At 57.8% G+C, this 18,386-nt stretch overlaps 1 protein-coding gene across 5 annotated transcripts in view; it reads left to right on the top strand.

Annotated features, from left to right (window-relative positions):
* TPO (thyroid peroxidase) overlaps window positions 1–18,386 on the top strand; it is a gene marked incomplete at its 5' end in the record, with an annotated part of 445,236 nt that overhangs the window by 30,806 nt on the left and 396,044 nt on the right. For 3 of the 5 annotated variants that reach the window (XM_080683285.1, XM_080683286.1, XM_080683284.1), the window contains 4 exons: window positions 1,097–1,168; window positions 3,221–3,406; window positions 16,248–16,332; window positions 17,163–17,326. The exons of 1 other annotated variant lie outside the window; for it this stretch is intronic. In XM_080683285.1, the coding sequence (XP_080539411.1) occupies window positions 16,322–16,332; window positions 17,163–17,326 (175 nt within the window). Of the gene's footprint in view, window positions 1–1,096; window positions 1,169–3,220; window positions 3,407–13,811; window positions 13,915–16,247; window positions 16,333–17,162; window positions 17,327–18,386 lie in introns of those variants that run through there. One more of the 5 variants, XM_080683283.1, reaches the window with a different exon arrangement.

Genomic DNA, 18,386 nt, shown 5'->3' with positions numbered 1-18,386 from the left:
TATCTAATCGAGTTACGGCACCGCTCCGGGCTACATAGTAACTTCCCACGGCCACACTGACCGGCCGGGTGCTGCACCGGGATTTAGCCTCCGCGGTATCGTGCGTCGGGGGGTCGGTAACATAGGACACGACCGGCGACTGTTCCTGGGAGAAGCAGGTGTTTTCACTCCTTCCCACGAGAGAGCTGCGTCTGGCAGACAGCGTGAGAAGAGTCACGTTCGCTTCCCGGTCAGAGGCTTTTCGATTTAAGGAAATGCTGTCATGGAGCCTCTGGTTTGCCAAATAAGGACTTTTTTGTGACGTGAGTGGTGCATCTGCCCTGTAAATACAGCTCTTGGTCCCCGAGCCGTCTTCCTCGCCCCACGGTGCTTCCTCTCCTTTTGGAAGGCGTCGGGCTTTTACCCGTTAACTGTTTTCCTAAAACGATCGAGAACGCTGCGCACACGGGGGATCTTTACAAACCAGCCCGCGCTCTGCCGCTCTGCTGAGGCGCTGCGGCCGCAGGCCCACACGGTCTCACTGCGCGCCTTTAACAAGGAGCAGTACCTTCACCTAAAATCAGAGTCCAGAGCCCTGTGCCCCACTCCCTGCTTCTAAATCGCACCCTCCGGACGGGCCGACCCGCGCCAGAGCCTCCGGGTCACCGCACCGCTGTCCGCTCGCCAACTTCACACTTGTCCTTTATTCTCTAGTATACTTTCTGTGCTAGTGTGTATATAATTTTGGAATATACATTCTCTTAAAATTTAGCCTAAAAATGATCTTTAATCTGAAAGGAACCCCAAATTCTCAGAGTTATACCCGTTTGTAGCAGGTAAGTGTGTACATCAGCACGTTCTTGTGTCGGAATGTGCACACCTCCCAGCACGCCCACACGCACGCCCACTCAGCGGGTCCACGCCCCCACACGCCCACGTTCCACGTCACCGAGGCGTCGCTGACGAACAGAGTACCGTGGTTCGAGTGTGTGCCGTGGAAGGGGTCTCCCCCCAGCCAGGCTCCAGGCCACCTCCCGCGTTACCTTCCAGCGGCTTTACTGTGTTCTCTGTCTCTGGCTGAGGATGCTAAGACGTGTGTGCATTTTCTTTCCTGCAGGTGAGCACGCAGGACTGGGCGTGCGCAGAAAAGACCCACAGCCTCTGTGAGGGGCTGTTCAAAGCCCACCAGGTGAGTGTCTGCCATCGGCCGCTCCGTGCGAGACGCCACGGGGCTCACAGGGGAGGGTCGCAGGGGCATCCCGGCCCAGTCAGGGCTTGTGCGGGAGGCACCCACTCGACGTGTCTCTCTCACATCCCTGTTTCTCCCTCCCTCTCTCCCTACCTCTCTCTCTAAAAAGCAATGGAAAATATACTCTCGGGTGAGGATTTTTAAAAGGCCCTTCTGTTTGTTTCCAGCGAAGCGAGCCTCAGAGGGTGTGCGTCTGGGAAGGGCGAGGGCGCTCAGCGGTGGGTCCGCGGGACCGTGGCCGCTGGCTGTCGGGAGGCTGGTCAGCTGGTGGTAAGGCCGGGCCCAGAGCTCCCCGGCCTCGGCCTGGCCTCTGTGAGCAGACGTGAGCTAACGTGACCGAGGACGCATGTGCGTGGGCTGGGTCTGTGCGTCACGGAAAGGCATGCCATCCGCTCTCCGTGACTCCAACCTGTGGGTCAGGGTGCAGGTCAGGGTGCAGGTCAGGGTGCAGGTCGGCAGCCAGTAGTTGGCAAAGAAAGGCTGCCGTCTGTCTGTCGGCGGCTCCAGACCTGCTCCCGAGGACGAGCCCAGCTCCCCGCCTGCAACCTGGGCACCGCCCGGTCCCGGCATCGCCCACCTGAACACTTGCCGAGAGTTCTTCCTTGGCTGTTCATCTTAACATTCAGTTCAGCCATGAGCGGCGTCACGTACACGTGACGTGTCAGGTCAGAGACCCTACCTGCCACGTTTGGCTTTGGAGGTGCAGTCCTGTTTCGTGGATGGTTTCTGTGTGTCCCAATCTGCAGTGAAGGGCCCCACATGCACGTATGTGCACATGTACCATGCATACCACATGTGCATGTACACATGTACTATGCACCACATGCACACACCATGTACACACATAACACACACATGCACACGGGCACTTGTACCACTGCATGCACCACACACACATGTGTACATGCATTACACATGTCACATCCACATAAATGTACACGTGTGCCACATGCACACACATATACCATGTGCATACCACATGCACATGTGCACGTGTACCACCTGCATATGCTTACAGATGTACCACATGCACATGCCACATGCATACATCAGGTGTCAGAATCGCAAGACACGTGGGTGGGGCTGTGAGCCGACTGCCTTGGGTGAAGCAGGGTCAGTGCATAGTTCCCCGAGGCCTCGAGCACAGCTCTGAGGTCAGCTCAGGCGTCCCCCGTCGGGTTTTGTGGGAAAGCAGCCAGTTCCACCGCAAGCTCAGGAGCTGACACGTGACAGGAGTCCTCTTTAGCTGCAGAGGTCCCGGCCCCCTGACCCCAGTCGGGTCTGCTGCTGCCTCGCGGGTGCGAGGGAAGGGGCTGATTATCTGGGGAGAGACTGGGTCTGCGAGGGGTGGAAAGGGGGAGGGAGGTGGGGGGAGAGGGGTTATAGAGCCAGGACTCCGAGCTGGGTTTCCACAAGGACCCTGGTCTCATAGGGACAGTCTCCAGGCCTGTAAAGTGAGGGCTCGATGGTGGGAGTGGGTGAGCCAGTGCGCTGAGACGGGCCTGAATCCGGAGGGAGATGGAGGGAGACACGGGGAGAGGGACGTGTTCTGAGCGTGACGTCTCCATTGGGACAAAAGGAGGCGTGAGGAGGAGCCGGTGAGCCTGCGGGGTCTCAGGAGCGGCAGGGGCTTAGCTGTGGGCTGTTTCTTGTTCAGTGTGAGCCCGGGAGTCCCAGGCGTCGTACCTTTAAAGTCGATGCAGAGTAGGAAGTGCGGTTCCCAGTGGAAGGTGCTTACAGACAGCGAGGGCGGGACGCACGTCCCTGCCGAGGTTTGCTGAGGGCCCGGGGCCCCGGCTGACAAACACTGCCCCTGGCCTTGCCCAGGTGTGGCCTTGCCCAGGTGTGGCCTTGCCCAGGTGTGGCCTTGCCCAGGTGTGGCCGGCTCTCAGCAGCGTGCCCTCCAGGCTGAGCAGACCCCCTCCCCGAGCCTCTGCCTGGGACCGCTCTGTCCCCACATTCCACCTGCTCTGTCTCCGTTCTGGCTCCCAGGGGACTGCCGGTAGCAGCGCACCTGTGCCCAGGCCTCCAGGATCCGGACGCCCAGGACTGCACAGCTTCAGCGTCCTGGTCGGCCAAGGCCAGAGCTGCCGCTTCCCCGTGGAGCTGGGCAGCGAGCTGGCCGTGTGGGAGGCGTCCTTCCAGAGAGCCACCTGCTGGGCGGTGCGGAGGATGGGGGTGAGTGACCCAGCTCCCAGGGGGAGGGACCAGGTCTGGCACACGGCAGGCAGAGTGCGTGTGACCATCCGTGTGCATGTGACAATCTCTGTGTGACGATCCGTGTGCGTGTGACAACCCGTGTGCATGCGACAGTCCATGAGCATGTGACGATCCACGTGCGGGTGACGATCCGTGTGCGTGTTTCGATCCACGCCTGGAAAATTCCTGGAAAGCTGAGCATTTCCCATCCGAGTCATCATCTCAAAATGATGCTTCTGCCCCGGGTGCTGAGCAGGTGCCAGGAGGCCTTAAGGAAAGTGGGGCGGGCGTGGGCCTCTTATGCACGTCGTGGGACGTCCAGTGACTGACTTGGGACTTCTGCTGTTCACGTGGCCCCACCCCGTTCACGTGCCCACTTCCGGCTGTTCACGTGGCCATGCCCCTGTTCACGTGCCCACTTCCACCTGTTCACGTGGCCATGCCCCTTCTCACGTGCCCACTTCCACCTGTTCACGTGGCCCCACCCCTGTTCACGTGCCCACTTCTGCCTGTTCACGTGGCCCCACCCCGTTCACGTGCCCACTTCTGTTCACGTGGCCCGCCTCCTTGTTCACGTGCCCACTTCCACCTGTTCACGTGGCCATGCCCCTCATTCACGTGCCCACTTCCACCTGTTCACGGGCCCGCCTCCTTGTTCACGTGCCCACTTCCGGCTGTTCACGTGGCCACACCCACACATTCACATGACCACTCCCTCCTGCTGGTGCAGCCACACCCCATGCTCACATGACCATGTTAATGTAAAAAACATTAAAACCTGTAAAGACTGTGCGCTTATTTGATCCAAACTGTCGACAATCGCCAGGAAGCAGGATCTCAATGGATTGGGATGATGCTCTGGAGAATGTCAGTTTTTCACCTATTTTTATAAATTACTATCACAAGAGGAGACATGAGTTACCTGAAATCCATGGGTGACCGATTAGGGAGGCGGGAGAAAGCAAACCTGGGAGGGGGGGGCGGACCTCTGGGATTGGATTAGAAAGTAAAATGATAGACAGGCACGCACTGCTTCTAGGTGAGTGCCGGAGAGTTAACAGTCAACAATAACAATGAAGAGATCGGTGGTCTCTGCAGAGCCAGTGCCTGTGCCCTGAGGGGTCTGGAAACAGAACAATTACTGTGACCTTCCAAGGATATTGTCGTAGATGCAGGAAGACAACAGGCTCAGTTAAGGTTAAGGAGATGCCGGCCTAGGATGGGACAACAACCATCACTGCTTTTAGGTGAAGTTTCCCTAGTAACTTCAGACCATCCTCTGTGGTCACTTTAGGTCCCTGAGTTTGCAAAGCCACTCCGCAGGCCTCCCCTGTGCTCTAGGTTAGGATGTGGCCCCTTTGGGTCCACACAGCGTTCAGCCACTTACCTGAGAGCTCAGGTGACACCCCCCCCCCCCCCCCACTGGATTAGGACGGACGGACTGTGCGTGGTTGGTAGAGTAGATGGCTGTGGGGAGCAGGCCTCTTCTGGGGGGGAACAGACAACGTCTCTGATACGCTGATTATTTCACGTAGAAACTAAAGTCACCGTTACGTACACTAACACAACGTCACAGCGTGCCAGCTTCTCCACTCGAGGCCCCCAGCGTCTCAGCCCTGGTGCCACCTGCTGACACTGTGGGATCCAGCCCGGCGAGTCTCCTTTCCTCCCGACCTCGGGCTGCTCCCAGGGCCTTCACACACTCGCTTGTTCTGTTTTGCCCAGGATTTGTAGTTGTTGTTTTAAATTGTTTTCTGTCCGCCCTGTGTATTATTTTTCTTTCTCACGCCCCCTCCCCTTGGGCGACCATCAGCTTCTCCACATCCATGGGCCTGTTTCTGTTTTGTTGCTTCATCATTGTCTTTCTTTGGTTTTATTTTTTAGATTCAACGTATAAGGGAGATCATGTGGCATTTGTCTAGGTCCATCCATGTTATCGAAGAGGCTAAGACTCCATTCTTTCTATTGCTGTGTGATACCCCATTGTACCTACGTACCACCTCTTTATCCACTCATCTATCGATGGACGCCCGGGCTGCTTCCCTATCTCGGCTGTGGTAGCTGATGCTGCAATGAACGTAGGGGTGCATATACCTTTTGGAATGAGAGTTCTCGTTGTCTTTGGATAAATACCCAACGGTGGAATGACGTGGCATACGGCACCTCCATACTGCTTGCCACAGTGGCTGCGCCAAATGCACTCCCACCAGCAGGGCACAAGGGCTCCCTTCCCTCCACACCCTCGCCTGCACTGTCGTCTGCTGTTCGTTGATGGCGGCCGTTCCGACGGGTGCGAGGTGGTGCCTCGCTGTGGTTTTCATGGGCAGCTCTCCGGTGATGAGTGCCGTTGAGCACCTTTTCATGCGTCTCTTGGCATCTGTGTGTCCTCCTCGGTGGTGTGTCTACTCAGACGCCCAGCCCACCTTTCTTTATGAAATGCAGATAAAGGGTGACAAGTCCCCTTTCTACAGCTTGCTGACCCTGGGTGGACAGTATCGAAGTTATTAAATTCAAGTAAGAATTTACTGAGCAGGGGGAGGAGGGTGGATGGAGGTGGAAAGGGTATCGGGGGGGGATAAATGGTGATGGAAAAAGTAAAATAATGAAAAATATATAGTTTACCATTTTTTAAAAGAAGAATTTACTGAGCAGGAACCCTGCGTGCCAGGGGCCTGGGTGTGGGACCGCAGGGCTGGATGAGTTAAGCCCCGATCTGCACACAGTAAGGAGCCGATGACCAGCATCCTATCAAATGCCACCAGCATCCTATCAAATGCCACCAGCGCCTCTCGGAGTTCGGAGTGCGGACTGCAAACCGTGCTCCGGGAAGCAGCCAAAGGCGGACAGGTCGGTGCTCACTCACCTGGGCCCCTGGTTTCTTGGAAGAAACGGAATGTTCTGGAACACAGTGGTGGTATTACAAAAAGGAGAGGTGGTTGTTTTGTTTTGTTTTCTCATTTTGCAAGTCGATCAAACCAGCACAGAGCGTCACGGGTACTTGGCTTCAGTGAGCCTGTGAGTGGCTCTCGTGGTAAGAAGCCTCTGGAAGCTTCCAGCGCGTCTGACCGACGGCGTGGATTTAGGCGATGTCAGCTCCCGCCTGGCTCTTGGCTGTGCTCCTGCTAGTCACCCTGACATGGGACTATCACCCCCAGGAGTGGACATCCCACCCGTGGGAGGCTTTGCCACCCAGCACCCTCTGGGGGATGTTCTAGAGAGAACGGACTCACTTTAGACAAGTCTCCCAAGAGCTTTACCACCAAACTCACCGGCAGACATGGCGCTGTGTTAACTCAGAAACACCCACACCGGGAAGAGTTTGTGTGAGTTTATTTGTGCCAGACTGTCCCCAGTGGCCAGGAAGCAGGATCTCAACGGACTAACACCCCTCGAGAACGGATCTAAGTCGGTTCCACGAAATCCATGGGTGACAGATTAGGGAGAGGAAAAGCAGGGAACCGCTGGGAGCGGGTAAAGAGTACAATGATAGGCACTTTTTAAAAATATATCTTTATCGATTTCAGAGAGCAAGGGAGAGGGAGAGAGAGAGAGAAACATCCATGATGAGAGAGAATCATTGATCGGCTGCCTCCTGCACGTCCCCTACTGGCGATCGAGCCCATAACCCAGGCATGTGCCCTTGGCCAGAATCGAACCTGGGACCCTTCAGTCCCCAGGCCAATGCTCTATCCACTGAGCCACACCGGCCAGGGCGACTCCTTTTCTCATTATTCATGATGGAGTAGTACAGGCACAGCCTAAGGGGCCCCTCAGAGGAAGTCACTGCAGGTAACTCCCCAGCCCACGGATAGAAGGAATTTTGGGGCCACGCTGGTCCACGCCAGGGGCAGCCTACGAACAAAACACTCAAGATGGCAAATGCTGGTCACCGCTGAGGAGACAGAGAGCTACACAACTTCCGTGTCCGCCCGGCAAGGTGAGCCGTCCCTGCCGTGGCCACCTGGCCCAGCCCGGACCCACCTTCATGTTTATTTCCGTCCTTCTTACAGCAGCTGACCCTCTTACGGTTAGAAAACTTATCTTTGAAATGTTATTAAACATCGGCGGGGGTGTCTCCTGGGTCACAGAAAATGCACGGAGCTGTAACCAGCAATTACTTAAAAACCAAAGATATTTGCCACTCCCTGTGCATGTGCCTTAGAAATTCTATTATGATGTGAGAATCCCTCCAAGCTGAGCAATGGAAATGTAATTTCCTTCCCGTCTTGGGGAGACTGATGTGGACTCTCGCTGTAGGGAGTTTATTCAGTTAATTTCATCAGTGAGAATTGAATGAGCCCCACGTAGAGTTTTCTTCATGTCTTGGCAAATCAATCATTAATGACTAAGCCTAAAGTAGATATTTTTTAAATGCCTTTTATCTTTTACAAAAAAAAAAAAAAAAAGTAAGTAGATGGCTTTCTAATCATGTGCCCTTGTGGGGGGAAAATTCAAGCAATAGAAGCATCGTGTAGGGTGCCCTGCAGAGAGCCGAGGTGTCCTGTCAGCAGTGTTCTCTCTCCCTTTCTTTATCCTTCCCTCTCTCTCTCCACCCACCCATCTATTCATCTATCTGTCTATCCATCCATAATCCACCATCCATTCACCCGCTCACCCATCCATCTATCCATCCATCCATCCATCCATCCATCTATCCTTCCATCCGTCCACCCACCCATCCATCCATCCACCCACCCCCCATCTATCCATCTATCTGTCTATCCATCCATAATCCACCATCCATTCACCCACTCACCCACCCATCCGTCCACCCACCCATCCGTCCATCCTTCCATCCATCCACCCACCCACCCATCTACCCACTAATCCATCCATCCATCCATCCATCCATCCTTCCATCCATCCATTCACCCACCCACCCCTCTATCCATCTATCTGTCTATCCATCCATAACCCACTATACATTCACCCACTCACCCACCCATCCGTCCACTCATCCATCCACTCATCCATCCATCCACCCATCCATCCATCCATCCATCCATCCATCCATCCATCCATCTATCCTTCCATCCATCCACCCACCCATCCATCCATCCACCCACCCCCCATCTATCCATCTATCTGTCTATCCATCCATAATCCACCATCCATTCACCCGCTCACCCACCCATCCATCCACCCACCCATCCATCCATCCTTCCATCCATCCACCCACCCACCCACCCATCTACCCACTAATCCATCCATCCATCCATCCATCCACTCATCCATCCATCCATCCACCCACCCTCCCATCTACCCTCCCATCTACCCACCCACCTACCCACCCACTTACATGTTGGATTGCTGGTATTTGCCAGGCTTTCCTTGGACAGAACAAGAAATAAAACCGACACATCTGGGAGGCTTCCTCCTGCTGCTGCTGTGTCAGCCAGAAGCCTGTCCTCTCCCGATCACTCCCTGCTCACACTCTGCCCCCACTGTCTTCCTCGTCGGGTCAGACGGTCAGGCACCTGAGTCCCGGTTCCCGAGGCTCATGCCCGGGACCCTGAGGGGAGGCATATCACCTGCGAGGAAGTGACTTGGGTGCCTGCCTTCCTGAGTACACGGCACCTTCCGTAAACCCAGGGAGACCCCGGCCTCAGGTTCACACCCGTCCAGCACCCAGCTTGGCCCTGAAGAGGCATTCACTGAGCGTGTGTCGAACCCAAGACTAAATCTACCTTGCTGAGCCATGGAAAACATTTCACGTGGACTGTGTTCTGCATCAGGCCTTTGTTTTTAGACTCCTGTCATCACAAAACCCCAAACTACCCAGAAAGAGAACATGTATTCTCTCAAACTGAAATTTGCTCAAATCCACATTAAATACGCACTTTTTGTTCTGTTTTGTTCCCTGGGGCCTTTGTCCCATGTCAACACGGACAAACACGTCCAGCGAGAAGCCCCCGTCAGCACAGGCGTTCCCAATCCCAGGCCCCCCAGACCCAGCGCGGCCGGATTGGGGAAGCGGATGTCAGGCCCGACGGGAAGCTGTGGAATATTTGCTCCGAACGTGGAGAAAAGGCGTGAGACCCGGGCTTTCACACACACCCGAGGGCAACCTGGGCCTTCAGACGCCCACGCCTGCGCCTGTCACAGACGGGACAGCGGCGATGCCTGGTGTGTGTGCTGCTCAAAAAGCCAAAACATTCTCTTTACTTCCTGTTCCCAACGGGGCTTTCCTTTTAATCCTCCCGTTTCCCCTTCCAGCTCGTCTTTGCGACGTGGTCACAGCACAGGCATCTCGGGAAGTCAGTCCTATGGTGCTTCGTGCCTGTCTCACCAGACACTGGTGCTCTCGGCACACGGGACAGGAGCGAGGTCCTCGGATCCCGGAACGAGCCTGCCAGGGCAGAGCCTGCCTGGCGTTGCTAACATGCCGTCCCCTTGCAATTTTCCTTCACGAAAGGCCGTTTGCCTTGGTCCGACCCCCAGGTGGCGCCCTGAAGTGAATTGCCTGAATCTTTATAAGCGAGTGAGCCCTGGCTGGTGTGGCTCAGTGGATAGAGCCTCAGCGTGTGGACTGAAGGGTCCCAGGTTCGATTCCAGTCACGGGCACGTACCTCGGTTGCAGGCTCGACCCCCAGTGGGTTAGGGTTAGGGTTAGGGTTAGGGTTAGGGTTAGGTGTGCAGGAGGCAGCCGATCCATGATTCTCTTCTTTGACTCTCTCCCTCTCCCTTCCTCTCTGAAATCAATTAAAAAACAACAACAAAGAGGCAGCGAACGAATGTGCAGAGTTGGGGCCGGACCCCATCATTCCAGTGCTTTCTGTGGCCTCTGCTGACGTTCTGAACCCTCTCGTGAGCGTGCGACCGGCTCCGGGGCCCAGTGGGCCGCAGAGGGCGGTCACGGTCCAGCGGTGCCGCGCAGAGCCCGGCAGTCCCAGGACACCTTGCTGCCACCTGACCACGGACCCGTGTCCCGCGTGCGGGGCGTGCACACGGGTGCCGTGTGTGGACGGAGGCTGCGTGTGTGCCTGGCTGCGGGCACTTGTCCTGAAGCAACAAGCTACTTACATCAGCAGACACGTCAGTGCTGATGCCAGGGGGTCCCGGTCACAGGCAGGAAGCCCCAGGGGGCCCCAGGACAGACACGGAAGCGGGGCTCGTGGGCTGTCGCTCACTCTGGCTCAGCGGAGGGGCTGGTGGCAGGTCAGCGGGCGGGGCTCCGGGCTGCCGAGGGGGGGGAGGGGACATGTGCCCCTCCCCCAGACCCGAGCTCGCACCTCACTCCCCTCTGCAGACTGGCCCTGGGAGCGTCTTCAGACCATGAGGTCCTGTTTTGTTGTTGTTTTTAAAGCAAATATTTTTAAAAATATATTTTTATTGGTTTCTGAGAGGGAGAGAGAGATAGAAACATCAGTGATGGAAGAGAACCATTGACAGGCTGCCTCCTGCACGCCCCACACTGCGGATGGAGCCTGCAACCCGGGCGTGTGCTCTGACCGGGAATCGAACCGGGACCTCCTGGTTCCTAGGTCATCCTGGTTCATAAGTTAACGCTCAACCACTGAGCCACGCTGGCCAGGCTTACATTGAGTTTTGATAGGAAAATCTTTGGGTAACATTCCCAGCATCTAATTCAGGTAAGAAGGGGCTCCTTCTCCACCCCTCCCTCCCCTCCTGGCAGCGAGATCTCCAGGACTGAGGCCTGGCTGGGGCCTGGGGCACTGCCCTCCCTCCCTGCCTCCCTGGGGGGCCTGCCTGAGGGGCCCAGAACCCAGCCCCTCCCGCTCCGGCCCTGCCTGCCCCCCGGCTCTCTCCTCCCAACCTCAGTGTTGTCACTTCTAACCCAACCTCCCACCAGGGTGACCGATCCCAGGAGCCCCCGCTCCTCCCAGAGGGGCCAGGATGTCCCTCCATCACAGACCCCTCAGCGCCGGCACCTGGGACCAAATATTCCTGTGACCAGAGCGGGCCCATTAAAAGGTCCGATTACAAGGAAAAAATCCAAGTTTTGATTCTGGCTGATTTTTCACTGTTTATCGACATTACAAGTGTAACCCCCTGGGCTGGGGGCGGGGGAGAGCTCCCTCCAAGCTCACTGTCCCCTGTAGAGGGACCTTGATGGTGACATTGTTATGCTGCCCAGCCTGTGGTCTGAGACTGGGGCCCTGTGGTCTGAGATTGGGGGCTGCCCAGCCTGTGGTCTGAGACTGGGGCCCTATGGTCTGAGACTGGGGCCCTGTGGTCTGAGATTGGGGCCCTATGGTCTGAGATTGGGACTGCCCAGCCTGTGGACTGAGATGGGGGCCCTGTGGTCTGAGACTGGGGCCCTGTGGTCTGAGATTGGGGGCTGCCCAGCCTGTGGTCTGAGACTGGGACCCTGTGGTCTGAGACTGGGGCCCTGTGGTCTGAGATTGGGGCCCTGTGGTCTGAGATTGGGGCCCTGTGGTCTGAGATTGGGGCCCTGTGGTCTGAGATTGGGGCCCTGTGGTCTGGGATTGGGGCCCTGTGGTCTGGGATTGGGACCGCCTAGCCTGTGGTCTGAGATTGGGGCCCTGTGGTCTGGGATTGGGACCGCCTAGCCTGTGGTCTGAGACTGGGACCGCCCACCCTGTGGTCTGAGACTGGGGCCCTGTGGTCTGAGACTGGGGCCCTGTGGTCTGAGATTGGGGCCCTGTGGACTGAGATTGGGGCCCTGTGGACTGAGATTGGGGCCCTGTGGACTGAGATTGGGGCCCTGTGGTCTGAGATTGGGACCGCCTAGCCTGTGGTCTGAGACTGGGGCCCTGTGGTCTGAGATTGGGGCCCTGTGGTCTGAGATTGGGACCGCCTAGCCTGTGGTCTGAGACTGGGGACCTCTGTGTCCTGTTTTAGAATTTCACCTCACCTCTCCCTCCGGGAGGCAGCCTCCTTATGCTCCACTAACTCCTGAAGAGAGAGGGAACAGGAGGAGGAGGGAGCGATTTCATAGGAAACCTGAGATGAGGTGGGAACGGGGCAGACAGCCTTCCCAGCGAGCGTCACCGCCCAGGGAGGGGAGACTGAGGCTGGGACACTGAGTAGGTAACAGCCAGCGTGCCGGGTCCTCAGCCTGGTCCCGGGGGCAGCCCATCAGCTGGTGGAGCGAGCATCCGAGTCCTCTCTTCCATCAGCACCAACTCAGGAAGGCGAGAGAGGAACACACAGGTGCCGTGGGCCGACTTCAGCTGGTTTCTCGTCCTCAATGCGTTTTCCTTTCTCTGACGCGTGGCCAGAGGCTCCGCCTCTCCGGGCCCATAGTCGGCTGGCAAGGGCGCCACCCGGACCTCTGGTCGTCCCAGGGACGGGCCACTCGAGCGCGGCCACTTGAGCGGGCGCCGGAGCGCGGAGCCAGCTTATAGGGGCGCAGCCAGGCCCGCAACAGCAGCGGCCACAGGAGCTCCGGTCCTCACATTCGTCTCCCGGCGGGGAAGAGGAGAAGGTCAGGTTGTAAACGTGCTGCTTCCGTTTTCTGGGAGAAATGCGCCACAGGAACCTGGGAGGGGGTCCAGGGGAGGCTGGGGTTCGGGCCAATATGGGGCGCTCGCCGAGCCCCGCTGACTGCGGGCTTCCATGACCTCCAACCTCTGCTCAGGGGTCGGTCAGTTAACTCCGGACCAGACGCAGCCCATCCAAGAAGCGCCAGGAAGCCCGCGATGAGGAGGACATGGGTGTGGGGCGTGGCACGCTGGCGTTCGGTCTTTGTGACTCTGAGGTCATCTCGTGAGCAGGAGAGAGAAGGCTGAGACAGTCATGGGCCTCTGGGTTTTTTTTGTTTGTTTGTTTTGTTTTGTTTTTAATATATTTTATTGATATTTTACAGAGAGGAAGAGAGAGGGATAGAGAGTTAGAAACATCGATGAGAGAGAAACATCCATCAGCTGCCTCCTGCACACCTCCCACTGGGGATGTGCCCGCAACCCAGGTACATGCCCTTGACCGGAATCGAACCTGGGACCTTTCAATCCGCAGGCCGATGCTCTATCCACTGAGCCACACCGGCCAGGGCATCTCTGGGGGTTTTATGACGGCTCAGGTCCTGATGGTCACTCTCCTGCATGGAGCTGCCGTGGGGCGTAGATTGTTCCCAGGGCTTCCTCCCAGGAACTTGACACAATCGACGTCAGCATGCAGCCAGGGCCGGTGTCACTGAGCTGTGCCCGCCGCAGCTGCCAATCGGCCAGATTGGCCTTCAGGCCCTGAGGGCACCTGCGGGGGCTCAGCCCCGCGGGGGGCGGCGGTCTTCCCGCTCCGGGAGGGACTCGGGGTCCTCCGCAGCCACGCCAGCCTCTGGGAACCCGTCGCTGTGGAGGGGCAGTAGCGTCAGCCGACAGAGGGCCTGCCGACAAGTTGCCCCCAAAGGCGGCTCCTGGGCCCCAGCCCCTGACCGCGTGCCTCTTCGTTTGGTTGTAGAATGAGAGCGCCGGCCGCCCCGGGCGTCCCGCTGGCCGTGGCCTGCAGCCTCCTGCTCTGCAGCCTCCTGCTCTTCCCCTTCCTGAGGGGCAGGGCCCTCTGGGGTAAGTGACAGACGGGTGGGGTCTGAGGACCCGACGGGGTCCCCGCCCTCAAGTCCAGAGCAGAAGGCGCTGGTGGCTCAGAGGCAGGTGCGGGACCCTCGGGTTCTGTCCCTTTCCCAGAAAAGGAAGAGCCATTCTGAGTTTAAGAGAATTAAAACAGCTCTTTCTGGAAAAGAACCGATTTTCCTAGGCGGACACGACAGACATGCCCACTTACCTGCTCAGCTGCCTGGAGCAGGAGTGTTTCTTTGGGAGCATCTGCCTGCTCCTTTGCCGCAAAGTAAGTAACTTCTGTGGTGCCCTTGGGGAATCGGGGTGCTACATCACCAGACGTGGTGACCAAAGCAGGAAGTCCTGGCTGATGAAAGAAAATACGATGCAGCCAAAACCGGTGTGGCTCAGTGGATAGAGCGTCGGCCTGCGGACTGAAAGGTCCCAGGTTCGATTCCGGTCAAGGGCACGTAACTTGGTTGCGGGCACATCCCCAGTGGGAGGTGTGCAAGAGGCAGCTGATCGATGTTTCTCTGTCATCGATGTTTCTAATTCTCTATCCCTCTTCCTTCCTCTCTGTAAAAAATCAATAAAATATATAAAAAAAAAAAAAAAAAGAAAATACGATGCAGATGAACAGCAGGAAGCAGAGGCGTGGCCAGCAGAGGGGAGGGTGGTCAGCAGGGAGAGGTGTGGCCAGCAGGGAGAGGCGTGGCCTGCAGAAGGGAGGCGTGGCCAGCAGGGAGAGGCATGGCCTGCAGAAGGGAGGCGTGGCCAGCAGGGAGAGGCGTGGCCAGCAGAGGGGAGGGTGGCCAGCAGGGAGAGGTGTGGCCAGCAGGGAGAGGCGTGGCCTGCAGAAGGGAGGCGTGGCCAGCAGGGAGAGGCATGGCCTGCAGAAGGGAGGCGTGGCCAGCAGGGAGAGGCGTGGCCTGCAGAGGGGAGGCATGGCCTGCAGAGGGGAGGCGTGGCCAGCAGGGAGAGGCGTGGCCTGCAGAGGGGAGGTGTGGCCAGCAGGGAGAGGTGTGGCCTGCAGAGGGGAGGCGTGGCCAGCAGGGAGAGGCGTGGCCTGCAGAGGGGAGGCATGGCCAGTAGGGAGAGGTGTGGCCAGCAGGGAGAGGTGTGGCCTGCAGAGGGGAGGCGTGGTCAGCAGGGAGAGGCGTGGCCTGCAGAGGGGAGGTGTGGCCAGCAGGGAGAGGCGTGGCCAGTAGGGAGGGGCGTAGCCTACAGAGGGAAGAAGCAGGAAGCAGCCTTTGTTTAAAAAGGAAAAAGTTGGCAAATTCATTGCCGTTCCTTGGACTTTGTAACCCTTCACTGGAGCCTCGCACTTTAACCTAGAAATAGGTTTGCTCCGTTGTCTCAGTGGGTCTGGGCCATGCGCACTGGGACTCCCAACCAGCAGATGCTCGTTTCTCGCAGCTCTGGCGGCTGAAGTCCAACACAGGCGCCAAGGATCAGGGGTCTCCCCTCTGCAGGCCACGCCTCCCCTCTGCAGGCCACACCTGTGTCCTGGTCCATAGCCGCCACAGGGGAGGCCCCGGGGTCTCTGCTGTCAGGGCCGGGACCCTGTGCGTAGGCCCCCCCCTCCTCCCACCCTCAATCGGGGCGACGGGCTGTCAACCTGTGAACGTGGACGACAAACACAGGGCATGGCACTGCCTGACCATTGCACGGACTAAAAGATAGAAAAGGGGACTCTTCACTGGGAACTGCGGGCGCATCCGAGTGATTCATCTTTTGTTAAAAGCACAGTGAAGCCCCAGCCGGTGTGGCTCAGTGGATAGAGCGCTGGCCTGTGGACCCAAGGGTTCCGGGTTCGATTCCGGTCAAGGGCACGTACCTTGGTTGCAGACTCCTCCCTGGCCAGGGCCCTGGTTGGAGCTCATGCAGGAGGCACCCAATCGATGTGTTTCTCTCACATTAACATTTCTCTCTCTCTCTCTCTTCCACTCTCTCTAAAAACCAATGGAAAAAAGTCCTCCGGTGAGGATTTAAAAAAAAAAAAAAAGCACAAGGTGAAAGAGGCAAATATTACCATGAATTTTCTGTATTGCTGGTTCCGGTAACAGAACTATTCAGACAAGGCGATAGAATCATCGCGGCCGGGCCGGTGAGAAAAAGGCACAGCCCACTGCACCCACGTGTGGCCAGAGCAGGGGCCCCTTCCTGGTGCCCGGCCCCGGCGCTCTGCCCGCCAGGAGCTGCCGCAGGTTGAGGTGGGAAGACGGGCAGGGCCCAGGTCAAGCGGCCAAAGCTGCCCACCGCCTGCAGCTGGCTCCACGGAGAGGCTGACTGGACGGTGGTGCCGGCCATTGGCGCCGCGCTGAGGGTGGCACTGTCCGCAGGGAAGTCCGAGGACTCGCACGCGCTTGGCGTTTTGGAGGGGAGCCGGCGCCTGGTGGACGCGGCCACCTACGGCATGAGGGAGAGGTATGTCTGAGCCCACGAAGGGGCCCTGCCCCTGCCCGTGCCCGGTGTGCCTGGCCCTGTGACACCTCTGCCTGTTTCTCAAGTTTAACCTCACCACCACCTCCAAAACTGGCCCCCGAGTCTCCGTTTTGCAATGTTCAGTCTCCCAGTCTTTGACGACCGATCCCGGCGTGGGGGTGGGGTGGGGGATGGGAAGTCTGATGGGTGGGCGGCTTCTCTCCCAAGAATTAGGCACCAGCAGTGGAGACAGGGTGGCGGGTGCCACGGTCACCCTCCTGTGGTGGCTGCTGGGATAGAGCCGCAGCTCACCACGGCTGTGGAACTGAATCTGCCCGTGGTCTCTTCTCTTTTTTAAAATTGTTTTCAGAGAGGAAGGGAGAGGGGGAGAGAGAGAGAAACATCAATGATGAGAGAGACTCATGGATCGGCTGCCTCCTGCACACCCCCTACGGGGGATCGAGCCACAACCTGGGCCTGTGCCCTGACCGGGAATAGAACCCGTGACCTCCTGCTTCATAGGTCGATGCTCTACCACTGGGAACACCAGCTGGGCATGAAGCAGTGACTTTAGCCCTGACCGGTGTGGCTCAGTGGATAGAGCGTCGGCCTGCGGACTGAAGGGTCCCAGGTTCGATTCCGGTCGGGGGCATGTACCTTGGTTGCGGGCACATCCCCAGTAGGAGGTGTGCAGGAGGCAGCTGATGGATGTTTCTCTCTCATCGATGTTTCTGACTCTCTATCCCTCTCCCTTCCTCTCTGTAAGAAATCAATAAAATATATTTAAAAAAAAAAAAGAAGCAGTGACTTTACATCTCCCCTTTGTGCCACAGAATCCTCAAGAAGAGAGAAATCATTGCTCCATCTCAGCTTCTGTCTTTTCCCAAACGCCCTGAGCTGACAAGCCGAGCTGTTTCCCGAGCAGCAGAGATCATGGAGGTGTCCATACGGGCGAAGCACAGGAGGCTTTACCCGAGGCAGTCACAGCTTCCAACAGGTGAGCGAGCGCTCGGGGGTCCCGGTCCCCCTGGGAGTGCCAGCCAGGAGTACACTTTCTTCAGGGGCCGGGTGGGGGGCCCCAGGGGCCTGTCTCGCTGACACCAGGAAGGTGTGACCCCTACTCACACGCAGGACGAACCCAGCAGTTGGTAACACATGATATTTTGTTTTTGTTCATCTGAGGATGAACAATTGCTCTGCTATTCAAATGGGATTTGGAGAACCAGCTCGAAATTAATTTGTAAATCAACAGCAATAGAATTGGCAAAAGAAAACCCCAGAAAAACGGGAGCCTGTTTTCTGGGGTCCTGACCTCGAAGATTCACCGGAATCAGCAGGAAGGAGCAGGGAGGTTTTGTAGGTAGACACACCCGTCTGGTCAGAGGACTTGGCCCGGCAGGATTTAGGCAGGGAGGGTAGCTACCAGGTGGTCGCCGTCCACTGAAGCATCACGTGGCCGGACACAGGCCTCAGCTGGGCTGTGTGCCACCTAGGACGTGCCCAGTGAGGTCAGGGTCACCCTGAGAACTGGCCTTCCCCGCCTCAGAGCTCTTGAGAACTGCTTTTCCGAAAGAACAGAAGAAACTAAAAATTAAAAGCCCGTCTTTGGGGATGCTCTCGGGGGTTGAGCGAGAGGATTATTATGTGGGACCCAGGCCCCGGGAGCATGCACAGGTGCTGGGTCAGGGGACGTGGCCTCGCGGAGGGTTTACGTGGGACCCAGGCCCCGGGAGCACACGCAGGTGCTGGGTTAGAGGACGTGGCCTTGCGGAGGGTTTACGTGGGACCCAGGCCCCGGGAGCACACGCAGGTGCTGGGTTAGAGGACATGGCCTTGCGGAGGGTTTACGTGGGACCCAGGCTCCGGGAGCACACGCAGGTGCTGGGTCAGGGGACGTGGCCTCGCGGAGGGTTTACGTGGGACCCAGGCCCCGGGAGCACACACAGGTGCTGGGTCAGGGGACGTGGCCTCGCGGAGGGTTTACGTGGGACCCAGGCCCCGGGAGCACACGCAGGTGCTGGGTCAGGGGACGTGGCCTCGCGGAGGGTTTATGTGAG

This window comes from Plecotus auritus, assembly GCF_963455305.1.
Source record: "Plecotus auritus genome assembly, chromosome: 8".
NCBI classification, from domain to species: Eukaryota; Metazoa; Chordata; class Mammalia; order Chiroptera; family Vespertilionidae; genus Plecotus; species Plecotus auritus.
The sequence above is the reverse complement of the archived record's forward strand: the minus strand, read 5'-3'. Positions and strand labels throughout refer to the sequence as shown.